Source organism: Cydia pomonella, unplaced genomic scaffold (assembly GCF_033807575.1).
Source record: "Cydia pomonella isolate Wapato2018A unplaced genomic scaffold, ilCydPomo1 PGA_scaffold_203, whole genome shotgun sequence".
NCBI lineage: Eukaryota > Metazoa > Arthropoda > Insecta > Lepidoptera > Tortricidae > Cydia > Cydia pomonella.
Window position 1 is genome coordinate 500,021 of NW_026907843.1, and position 13,287 is coordinate 513,307.

Here is a 13,287-nt window from a genome sequence, read left to right on the forward strand (position 1 = left end):
ATAATGAGGGATTCGGATTCAGTAGCAGAGTTTCTCTCGCCTGGAAGCCACTGCTTACATCATTATTCTGTTTTTTTTCCTCGTTGATTTTCTTTAAGGCTACTTTATATGTGCAATTGTTTTGCCCCATGAATATACGAATGGATCTCTCTTTTAGAAATGCAGGACATACGCTTTTCATCAAGGATAAATGGTTCCCCTTGCAGTTCACACATTGGAACTTCTTTGTTTCACAATTTTCATGCTTTTCTCCACATTTAGGACAGATTTGTACCTTGGATGGACAAAAATTAATGACATGGCCAAATCGCCAACATTTCGAGCATTGTGTGACTGGGTACATATACGAGTCTACTGCCATACGACATCCATACGCCTTAACGTAAGTTGGCAGAATTGATCCTTGAAAACAAACACGAACGGTTTCACTCTTTACCCACTTACCCTGCTCATTTCTTTTGTTTAAACGTTTGACATCTAAAATCTTTGTATCTGAATCACACACAAAAATATCTTTTAGCTCCTTTTCATCAACATCAAAATCTATATCTCTAACTACCCCGTAGCAGAATGGCAACTCATTAGTGTTTCTACAAATCCATTCATATTTCTTCGCAACCTCACTCTCCAGGAAACTGTTTGCGTTAATACTGGTGTTAAAACTGATCAGTAATTTGAACGGACTCTTATATTTTACTCTCAAAACACCCTGCACCTTATGACTCGACAAAATCTTTGCAAATCCCAGTTGTTTCGGGAGAACATTTTTGGAACTTACTGAAATCTCGTAGACTACGTCAGATATATCGTCAGACTTCGGTAGTGGACTAATCGAAGGGGGGGTGCGGCGTACAACTCTTCGTTTATTCCTGGATACGACCGTAAACCCATCATCATCATCATCACCACCTTCCCCCTCCTCTAACCGTCGCTTATCGCCTCGCTGCTCTGCAGAGTCTGCCTCGGGTTCTACGGCGCGTTGGTTACCGACATTCATATCTCCGTCATCCCATTGCAAGTCCATCTCACCATCTCCTTGAAGGAAGGAACCTTCGGAGCCCATGATAATCTTCCTGATTGATTCTGGGGACATCTCAGCACAAGAGGCCGGCTCCGGGGCCTGCTCCTCGCTCAACCCACTCATAATCACAAATTGAGGGTAGTTCCACAAAACCACTGATAATGTGATTACACGAACAGAAACCACTAATTAACTTAGTTTGTCACGTATTATCAATACTAAAGCCATTATAAACAATTTCTACACACTCAGAATTATAAGACTCGTAACAAAACACAAAAAATCAGTATTACGAAAAGGTAAACAAAGGAACGCGTCCTAACGCAATCACTGCGCACGCCAGACTGACGAATGCACTTATAAGCCAATTATGCAAGTACAGAGTGTATGCAAATTCATAGTTACGAGTACATATGTAATAATATTGATATGGCTTAACTAGCGAGTCGGCAGACTCTATTTAATTATTCATCAAGCAGCGAACGAAATCCTCACGCTAATCCTTGTTTGTACACATTGGTCGCGTTCCACGGAGTGACGAGTGCTATTTCACAGCGTCCATCATATAAACAGTAGCAAAAAGTATACCATTTGGCTGGGTAGAAAGAAAAAGAGTCTTTTCAGTCTTGGCTGCATAGTATTAATATGTATCATGTTAGTTAAAATAAATACAAAAAATTTGCTCCACTAGAAAATCTCAACGCAACTACTGTCAACCATTACCAACTGGAAATAAGTGGCCAGCCTATACGCCATATTGCATTATAATGCGATATAAAAGTTTCACTTGCTCTAATTTCCTAATATACAGCTATTAATCACATGTAGAATGACGTTTCACGGTAGCCTATTTTAACAAATAGAATATTTAAATTGAGTTTTCAAAATCGATATACATACGAGGGGTGGCTGAAAAGTAATCTACCCAGACTATGTATAAAAACGTCAAGGTGTACGTATTCGTCAAGGTGTATGTAGCAATTTCAACATAGTTTGTTTCATTGCGGCTTTCTTGTTCGGAATTTAAATTGTTTATGATTTTATTTTTATTTTAGTGAGAGTTTATGTTTTTATTTTAGTATAAAAAAAATGAAAGCATGTTTGATTAATCGATCATTAATTTTGTGGCAAACTTTATTTCGTATAATTTTTACTACTTTTATAGGTTTCAAGCTGGAGGCTTGTTCGGATTTATCTAACATTTTCTGACACTACTAATACTGTTCACAGATGTTAGATCACAACTATAATCCAGATTAAGTTTCCTGTTTTGAATATTCCTACTATGTCAGAGCTTTGTTTTAAAACAAATCTGACGGCTTCGGATGGATAACCCAGATTTACGGAAAACGGAAATAAATCTTTGTCTATGTAGAAAATTTGTTGCGCCAATCGTCGACTGGATTTGTCGCTGTCTTACAGCTTAGAGCAACGGGACTTCGTCATTAGTCTTATTAAGAATTTATGTAAATCAGTTTAGGCAGTTTTTGACATGTTGTCATAGTATTTAACTAAGCGAGGTTCACATCAGTAGTATTCCAACATTACAGCCAGCTATTTAGTTTACATTAAAAAGTTTGGTATATATTTCAGGGGATATCTAATTATTTGATCAGATTCATCGTTAGCCTTTGTGTTTCACATTTTTATCATTTCTAATCGCAAACAACAACAACAATACAATACAAACAATACAATATAATATATGATGATGATGAATATTTTGTAGATACTTAATCAGACACAAAGTACGACTGTCAAATATACAACGTTAATTGTATTTGTCGTCATCTACTTACATATTATATTCAACATTTGAGTTACCATAATATTTTTGGTTCTAATCTGATGATGGAATCCATGAGGAATTAAGGGAACTCTTTAGTTTTTGTATGGTGATTTGACTATATTCTTAAACAACTCAAGCATTTCCTCTTGAAAACTACCAATTTGACGTAGTGCAACTGTAGTCTTACCACGAGTTTGACTCGATTTGCGGGCGCGACGTATGATCGACGCGCCCACTGAGATGAAGGGGTGATCTATTCCCCACGAGTCGAGTTCGAGCCCGGACGGCCGCTGGCGAGGTTGCGGAAGAGTACTTCGGCGTTCCTGGGACCTCGCCCTATAGCACGGAGGCGGCAACAGAGGGGTTTTAGTGGGTAAACTATGGGTCTCATCAGCCTATATGGGAGTCCCACATAACCATCCCAGGCCCGTCCCCGCCCCCCCTCCATTGTGAGGGTGCCCTGGCGTTAAGCTGGGGCTGCCGGAGGGCGCCGTGGTGAATGTCATCATCGATCCCAGTGCGCCCTCATTAACGGCAAAGAGGGTGAAACGCCGGAGTGGGTTTAGTGGGTAGGGCTAAATTCTCCCCCCCCTCTTCCCTGGAGAGGGGAAAGGAGTGGCGAGTCCCACACACCGTGCGTAAATGCATTCCCACTCCGTCAACAAAAAAAAAAAAAAAAAGGCCCGTCCCCGCGCCTGGGTGGTATGCAAAAAGCATTTCCCCTCTTAAAAAAAAAAATAGTCGGGGTTTGAGAGGTTAGTGGGTTGAGGGGGCGGTAAGTTGATGGGTTGGGGACTGAGGGGTTGGAAGTTGAGGAATCGGGGTGTAGGAGATGAGTGGTCGTGGGTTGGAAGTTAAGGAATTGGGGGTTAGGATTAGGAGCTAAATGGTCTGGGGTTGAGTGGTCGGGGAAGGGCGGTTGAAGGTTTGGTGGTTCAGGGTCAAGGCTTACAATGATCAAGGGTTGATGTGTTGTGAGGTTGACTGATCGGAAATTTGAGGGATTGGGTCAGTGGCGGGGCGGAGGCTAGATTTAGAGTAGTGGCAGAAATGATTTCCCAGCCGGACTAGAGGAAAGTCCTGATTATTTATTAAAGTTAACGAATTAAGTGTTAAGCATGATTGTATTTTCCATTCATGTGTCACGCGTATTCATTAGCTCTTAACAATGCCTTCAAACTAAAAATGGAAAAATAAATCTTTCTACAAAAAAAGTAAACTGACTTAAAAAACGGTTAAAATAAAATATTATCCTTTTTAAGCACATACTTCAACCATATCAGTTGGTAACGCATATACCTAAAACAGGATAAAAATATATTTTATCCTTTTTGAAGTCGGTTTACTTTTTTGTAAAAAGTTTTTATTAATTCAAATTGTCGTTCACCGCCGCATTTGTACTAGAAGAGAGTAGAGAGATCAAAATATCCCCTTCTACATGGCCCTGACCCCAACATCAAACTTGAATGACTGAGATCCACAACAGAATCAATGCCCTCTTTATATAATAGATACGGGGTAAACCGATTGAACCCAAAATCCATTTATATACAGCAAGTTCCATTGAGCCAATTACTTGAACTTTTTGGCCTTTATAAGTAATTGGTTTGTCACTAGGGACATTTCGTTCAATTCACTTTCGCTTTCAAGTTTGTCGTTCATATCCTCTTAAGTGTGTCTCTCTCATATACATTTTACCTTTAATATTAAAATAAAAATAAGAATAACAAATAACCTATTAACATTTGACGCTTAAGTGTATTGAGATTGAAATAATTCCCTATAGAAGTAATTCCGAAAATTCTAAATAGCTCTAAGATACGTTATAAGAAATTGTTTACGGAAACTACAACACTTACTTAATTACTTTTTTTGGTTCGATTATATATATTGATATAATAAACAATTAAGTAACACAAGAAAAAAGTTAAAAAAAGTCCGTTCGTATGCAATTTTACTAAGCCAGTTATTTGCAATAATTGTGTCAATGTGAATATTACTAGTATCATTTATTTCTTATAACAAATAAATAACAGATGAGTAAAGTGTCCCACTATATAATTCAGAGACCAGTTTTATAGTAAATCATTTTATCTATCTGTAAGTCACAGCAAGTCGTCCACTCGTCACTTTTAAAATGAAGCCGTTCAGTCACTAAAAGCTTTGATACAAGTAGATAAACGTTAAATTTCGAAGAGACCTCTGTTTGAATGTGTATCAATTTTTAAGGTTCCGTACCCAAAGGGTAAAACGGGACCTTATTACTAAGACTCCTCTGTCCATCCATCTGTCCGTCTGTCACCAGGCTGTGTCTCATGAACCGTGATAGTTAGACAGTTGAAATTTTCACAGATGATGTATTTCTGTTGCCGCTATAACAACAAATACTAATACATAGAATAAAATAAATATTTAAGGGTCTCCCGTACGACAAACGTGATTTTTTTGCCGTTTTTATAGATATATTTTCCTGAGACTCGCACTTAGCCGGTTTTTAATATTTTATTTGTCTGAGTACAACGTTAATAAGAGAAAGCCATATTTCATCTTAACATGTTCGCGAGCTCAGGTAGAAATTATTTAACGGCGTTACTAATCTGCGGTTCAGCGCCCACGCTAATATGAAGGCCTGTCGCAGCGTGAGGCTCAACTTTATTGAGCTAAAAGTTGCCTGCTTTAGTGCTTAACTTATTAGTGGAATGCTTTAGTCTGGTTTGAAGTGGTAGGATGAATGCTGGTAGACTTAATTGCTCGAGCACTGAACCAGACAACTATTGCCCTAGAAGTAAGTTTTCCTCAAAATTTATAATAATATGACTCTACTACTACTAGTTCATTTCTATTTAATATTATTTAAATTGTTTACCCTGCTACTAGCTGCTTCAAATTCAAACCTTCAAGAAAAGAGCGAACTTCCATCTTAAAGTCCGGCAACGCACTTACAACCCCTCTGGTGTTGCAGGTGTCCATGGGCGGCGGCAATCGCTTACCATCAGGTGATCCATCTGCTCGTTTGCCTGCTCTACAATAAAAAAATTACATTTAATTTTTTTTTTAAATGATTCATATACACCGTGTTTTTTTTTTATTTCCGTTAATTTCAAGGGTGCATCTCTAAGCTTAAATTCAGTAACTTTCTTCAAGACACTGGTATTCTAATTAACTCCATTTCGGAGATAATCTATATTTAATTTTTATCTTATGTTCACGCCGCTTCGCTACGTTTACCATTAATTATATGTTTATTCTGAGTTCAACCTTGTTTACACTACACAGAGCACATATTCGCATTGTATCGAGCCGCACCCAATCATAACACCTGAATATCGCGTGATATGTATAATTAGCCAATCACAGCTCCGCATCCTCACGACACATATGCCGGAGCCTTCAGCTCCCTACACTTCCTATCGCCACACAAACCACACTATTCAAAGCTATCTTAAAAACTGTAATTAAACAGTACTTATTATATTTGATTTGTGGTTTGCTTTCTAAAATATCTAAATCCTTGTTCCTATCCGGAACACTTATAAGGCCCTTACGAGCGTGACTTGCCTTAGGGCCTGTTTACATATTGATTAGTGTTTAGTATGAGATAATACATTTGCTACTAAACGTAAATACTATTTCGGACGATTAATGTTCGAAATGACAGTGATATGTCACAGTATTCAATTGTTTTGGTGAGTTAAATGTAATGCCCATGTTACAAAAACGCTATATGCAACATTTGATTACTTTTTATAAAAATAATAATAATTAATTTTTTTTTTTTAAAGTTCTTTTTTTAAATTTAACTATGCCATTTAGTTTCCCTTAACGTTCTTACTGATACTCCGAAGTTAACGGAATTCAATAAAAATACGGTGTATATTTAATTTTGTTAAATACTTATGAATTTTTTACAATTATACAGGTCAAACAAAATAAATAATAAGTCAAATAAAAGTAAATGGAGAAATATACTGGCACTGGCATTGTGGCTTTAATATACGTCAATGGCTTAAAATGCAAATCGAATTTCGATGGTATTTTTAATTTAAAAGAGTGCGTGGCTTGGATGGTGTAAGGTCGCCGTAATAATGGAGAGCTCTTAGAGTTTTCAAATTGGCACGTGCATTAAAAGAGTACAAACTTTTTAAAAGTAAGTAAGCCTGGTTAAATTTAGTCCGGACCGCTAAGTCAGAGTCATTAACAATATGGCACGGACTTGGTTAACTTTAGATTAGCTGATATCCTTTTAATAATTATATAGTTGCTTAAACTTCGGCACAAGTAACACGGACAATGTATGTGTGCGACAATTTGGGATAAACTCAATTGGAGATTTGACAGGCAGATTTTTTTATACTACATCGGTGGCAAATAATACGGTCCGCCTAATGGTAAGCAGTCTCCGTTGCCTATGAACGCCTGTAACTCCTGTTACATGCGCGTTGCTGACCCTAACACTCCGCACCCTCGTTGAGCTCTGGTAACCTTACTCACCTGCAGGAACACAACACTATGAGACTATGATTGTATAGAAGACTAACGGCCCGATTTGAATTTGAAGATACGTCAAATATTAGGTCTAGATACGATATGGATGTCAGTGTCAAAAGTGACGTTTCTTCAAACAAAAATTTTACTGTCCATATCGTATCTAGACCTAATATTTGACCTATCTTAAAGTTTTAAAGTTCGAATCGGGCCGCCTATCCACAATTATGCCGCTTTAATATATCTATATGCTAGGTAACAAATAAAGCTTCTTTATGTAACTAACATTAATATATATTTTCCTTTAATATCGATAAAATTGTATTTTCTTTCTTCCGAAGTAAACAAGGCAAAGTTTATTTCGCAGCGTAGAGTTCCCAGTAAGAAATCTAAATGAAACAAAAGATAAACAACGTGAATAAAACAAAAGAAAATTAAACGAGAAAGCTACTTAGGCTTCAAGTAAGTTACTAGGTCAACTACCTTTCAACTAGGAATTACCAGGGGAAATAAATGGAACAAACCTAACGATTTATCCTGTCTCTTGATCCGTGTTGACACACCTAACAACTTCGCTATAGTCCCTGCTTAATGGATTGTCGCTATGAAAAATGGTCGTAACTTACCCAGGACATCCTGTCATGGATTTGTTGTTGGGATTGTGCTCACGAGTGGAAATGAACGCAACATTTCATTTCGAATGAATACTAAAAAGTTCACCTCATTATGTTATTTTAAATGATAACTACCTCGTGTAATTGTGTTTTTATTTTTTTATTATAAGCATGTTTAAAAATACGTCCATATTAAGTTCAAAAGTATAACTAAACTACAAAACTTAAAAACCAAAATTTAAAAATAAATAATACTAAACTTAAAATTAAGTAGGTATAGAAAATAACAAAGGAAAAATAAAAATATACTCACCTACAAAATAATTAATAAACCCAATCACAAGGAGAACAACCCGTATAAAATACGTGCGAAATAATCCAGAATATGATGTATTTTTGTTTTTAGGGTTCCGTAGCCAAATGGCAAAAAACGGAACCCTTATAGATTCGTCATGTCCGTCTGTCGGCCCGATTATTGTTGTTGTGTTAGATCTGCGCAAGGGGGTGCTACGGGAGGGTGCACGACCATCAAACAAGCGAGCCAGTTTAACACTGATTTATTATAATGCATTCCAGAACAGGTTACAAACACAGCGGCGCGCACTCACACATGCATACATATCTAACATCCCTCCCTCTTATAGCTAGAAATATACCGTAGTACAATTACAATGACCTTAACCTAAATCTAATTACTCGGTATCATAATTAGAATCCTGCACTTGGGGAGGAGTGGCGAACTGAGGGCTCATTGCATATCGTCGCCTAGCGACGTAGTCCACAGTTGGTGTCGTCGGACCTCCGGTCTGGGCCGGGTCTTGGTCTAGTGGTCTGGCAGTTACATCCAGTCTCTCTCCCTCTTCGGGCTGTGATGGTGGCTGCTCGCCAGCAGCAGGCGTTGCAGCGCAAGGGCTCGTAGTCGCGGGCGCGACCGTAGCGGCCAGCGCGACGGCTTCAGACGACGACGACGGTATGTCTGGCACGACGTCGGGATCCCACTGCGAGTTGTGGCTTTGTATAGGGAATGGATGAGCCCTTAGTTGATCAATGTGTCTGGTTACCTCGCAATCCAGTTGTGGTATATAAATTTGGTACATAACTTTCCCAATCTGTTTCTTTACGATACCTTCGATCCAAGTGATTTTTTTATTATTATTTGTGTATTTAGTTAACCACACGTTATCATTAATTTTAAAATTAGGTCGTTGAACTCCTTTATAATATTTAGCCTGTAAGGACTGATGTTGTTCCACATTTTCAATGAGGTCTGTGGACGAAGGAGACGGTGCGAACGGATTAATCAAATCTAGCCTCGATCGTAACTCTCGGCCGTATACTAACTCCGCGGGTGATTTACCTGTGGTACTATTTTTGGAGTTCCTGTAATCAAATAAAAATTTGCATATTTTTCCCTGTATAGGTTTATTATTTTGACTGCTTAACATAATACCTTTAAGACCCTTTTTGACTATTTTAACAAAAGATTCCGCTTGCCCATTGCTCGATGCATGATAAACAGGTGATAACACATGTTTAATACCGTTAACGGCGCAAAACAATTTGAAGTCTTGTGAAGTAAAAGAAGTGCCATTGTCGCTCACTAGTGTGTGAGGTATGCCAAATCGTGACATAAAATCACATAGCCGCTCAATAACCGCTTTCGTCCCATGTGACGAAAACATATTGTAACATTCAACCCATTTGCTATACGCGTCAACAACAACTAGGTAAACGTGATTATTGAACGGCCCCAAAAAATCAATATGAACTCGATAAAATGGGTGCGGGGGCACCGGCCAGCTCGCCAGCGGTGCGTGCGGCGGCGCGCCGCGTAGCGCGGCGCACACGGCGCACGCGCCCGCCAGCCGCTCCAGCGCAGCATCCACGCCATGAACCACAGTCTCTTACGCGCCTCGGCTTTCATCTTCACTATACCGAAGTGAGAGCTGTGTAATTCATTACAAATACCAACCCTTAATGACGAAGGAATGACAACCTTATGCCCTCGCATTAAACATCCATTTTCGTACGATAACTGAGATCGACAATAAAAATATGGTTTTAATTCTTTATAATTTGTCTTCCTAGGCCAGCCATTCATAACATAACGCTTGACCGTGCTAAGTACCTTATCGCGATCGGTTTCGCGCTGCAGGTCGGCCAGCGTCACGGGCAAGCTACCCTCTACTACGAAATTGACGTAAGCGGTTCTTACCTCACATTCCTCAGTATCGGCTTGGCCCGCCTCCCCTGTTTCCCCCGCCCCTGCCGCCGTCCGCGTCGGAAGGTACGCTCGCGACAGATAATCAGCACTGTTTTGTTTACTCGTTATATATTCAATAGTATAATTATAGGCTGATAAAAATATCGCATAGCGTTGCAGTCTGTTAGCGGATATTTCGGGGATCCCTTTATGGGGACCGAATATTGAGAGTAGTGGTTTGTGGTCCGTTCGCAATACAAACGGAACTGACCGACCATATAAGTACTGGTGGAAACGCCTTATTCCAAAAATAATGGCAGTGGCTTCCTTCTGAATTTGCGCATACTTTTTTTCTGCTGACGTAAGCGTTCGGGAAGCGTATGATATTGGCCTTTCCACTCCGTCGGGACCAAATTGTGAAAGAATGGACCCCAAGCCCACAGGTGATGCGTCTACCGTCAAAATCAAAGTAGCATTGGGGTCAAAATGGGCTAAAGTACTATCTGAGGAAAGAATATTTTTTACTTTATTAAACGCGCTATCATGGATAGACGTCCAGTCCCATTTTGCATTCTTTTTTAATAATTCGTACAATGGACTTAAAACTGAAGATGCCGACGGTACAAAATTGCGGTAATAATTGGCTAGACCTAAGAAAGATTGTAGCTGAGCTACGTTCAAGGGTTTAGGCGCCTCTAAAATAGCCTTAACCTTATCCGGGGACTTCCTTACCCCGTGTTTATCTATGACGTGCCCCAGATAAGCAACTTCGTCCTTGAAGAATTCGCACTTGCTCATTTGGACAGTTAATTGCGCGTCTTCTAAACGTTGTAACACCGCGGTTAACCTTTCTTTATGCTGGGTTTTATTCGTGCCCGTAATTAGGATATCATCCAATAAAAAAATTATTCCATCTATACCCGCCAGTACGCATTCCATGGCGCGCTGGAATATAGCAGGTGCACAAGCCAACCCAAAAACTAACCTGGTATATTTAAATAACCCGCGGTGTGTATTAATACATGTCAGACCCTGAGACTTTTCGCCAAGGACGAATTGGTTATACGCCATAGATAAATCTATCTTACTAAATTGGACGCCCCCGTGTAGTTTGGATAATAAATCGTTAACAGAAGGCAAAGGATATTGATCTATTAATAATTGTTTATTAATAGTGACGGAGTAGTCAGCACATAACCTTATGCTACCGTCTTTCTTCAAAGCTGGTACAATCGGTGACGCATATTCTGAGTGTTGAACGGGTTCTAAAATTCCTAACCCAATTAACCTATCTAACTCTTTATCTATCTTTTCCTTTAAAGCATAGGGCACCTGTCTAGCTTTGAAGAAGATCGGTTTAGCGTCCGGTTTTAGGTGCAAATCGACGGTATACTTATTAAATCTCCCTAGATTGCCTGAAAAGACCTGAGGGAACTTTAACGACAATTCTTCAATAATGTCTTGGTCACAATGTTGCTCATTGTGCCCAAGCGGCGCGGCTATGGCGTTCACGGCATGCATGGCGCGGTTCGCCCGCGCCAGCTCCAAGTTAAATGCGCGAATAAAATTCCTGCCAAGAATAGGTGGCCCCCCATTCCTAACCACATATATGGATATCAAATGTGTTTCTTCGATATACGAAATAGGTACTGTAATAACACCTAACGTTCTAATAATATGGCCCGAATAATTAAATAATTTTTTGCTTGAGTTCGACAATGGCAATTCTTTAAAATGGGAATTATAAAAACTTTCAGTTATAACATAACGCTTACCGCTGCCCCACTATCTATTTCGAACTCCAAAAACAGATCACCGACCCGGACCCGCTCCGTCATGGGCCTGCCCTTTACGCACCGAATATTGAAAAATTGCTTACCGTCGTCTCCTTCGTCCTCATACCCTTCTTCGACGAATTTCACTGCGTCCTTGAACGTGCACATTTTACGTAAATGTCCCTTTCTATTACATTTTTTGCACTTATAGTTTTTGTAGCCGCATTGATTAGATTTATGATTGGTAAACCCGCAAACATTGCACTTCTCTTTTTTGGAGATATTGAACACGGAGTCCGGGCCCGCCACCGCCACGTCAGCGCCGGCGCCCGCTGCGCTCGCCCCCGGAGCCTGCGCGGCGGTGGCGCGGCGCGCGCACCGTACGCTCTCTGCCAAGTCGACAGCCTTGGCCAGGGTCAGCTCCTGTTGATTCTGTGCGAACAGCTTATCCTTTTCGTGTCCCGCCGCCATGCCCATGATAAATTTATCTAGCAAAGCTTCTTCCAAATTCTTAAACCCGCAATGTGCCGCCAACCCTCTAATCCTGGCTGCCCATTGAGTGTGACTTTCACCTGGCCGTTGCGTTGCCGAATAAAAGGTAGATTTCTCCGCGAAGCTGAGTCGCTTTGGAGTAAAGTGGTCATCGAGGATTTTAATTATTTTTGCGTACTCCAATTCCTCCACTTTATTGGGCAATGCCAGGTCACTAGCTAACTTAAACGATGATTCACTTAATGCACTTAACAAAATCGCTCTTCGCTTGACCGCGGACTTGTCGGTCTGCTCATGTATGTCGTTGGCAATAAACCATTGACTTAGCCGAGATTTGTAGCTGATCCAGTCCTGCGAAATGTGATCAAATGTCGAAAGAACGCCAAACGTTGCTCCCGTGGCCATAATTATTTTTTAAACGCGAGTCCGAACGTCGCCACGTGTTAGATCTGCGCAAGGGGGTGCTACGGGAGGGTGCACGACCATCAAACAAGCGAGCCAGTTTACCACTGATTTATTATAATGCATTCCAGAACAGGTTACAAACACAGCGGCGCGCACTCACACATGCATACATATCTAACAATTGTGATGATTTTATTACATCTCTTTCACAAGTTTTTCTTCGATTGATGGTAGTTTGGCAATCTTTAGTACCTATGGTGTTTCTAAGTTATCTAAATATTATTATGAAATTTGATTTAAAAGTATATTATTATTATTTCCTTTATTTATTTGTTTTCTTAGATCAGGAAGTTTTTACAATAATTATATATAAAAAAATACTAAAACAATACAAAATGCTTATAAACATATTATTAAAAAATTATAAGTAACCTAAGTTTTAGTAACTCATTTACTTTAACATTATTTTTCCTATACATTCGTTTAATATAATTTTTTCATAT

At 39.5% G+C, this 13,287-nt stretch overlaps 1 protein-coding gene across 1 annotated transcript; it reads right to left on the reverse strand.

Annotated features, from left to right (window-relative positions):
* Positions 1 to 8,450: 8,450 nt before the first annotated feature.
* Positions 8,451 to 12,963, reverse strand: LOC133533777 (uncharacterized). The gene is made up of 2 exons (XM_061872827.1): positions 11,992 to 12,963; positions 8,451 to 9,147 (listed from the first exon to the last, which is right to left on the reverse strand). The coding sequence occupies exons 1-2, from the start codon at positions 12,782 to 12,784 to the stop codon at positions 9,134 to 9,136; spliced, it is 807 nt and encodes a 268-aa protein (XP_061728811.1). The 5' UTR covers positions 12,785 to 12,963; the 3' UTR covers positions 8,451 to 9,133.
* Positions 12,964 to 13,287: the final 324 nt, after the last annotated feature.

Bases quoted from the DNA above. Each gene is read 5' to 3' on its own strand.
- LOC133533777 (XM_061872827.1), bottom strand. From the start codon at position 12,784: ATGGCCACGGGAGCAACGTTTGGCGTTCTTTCGACATTTGATCACATT.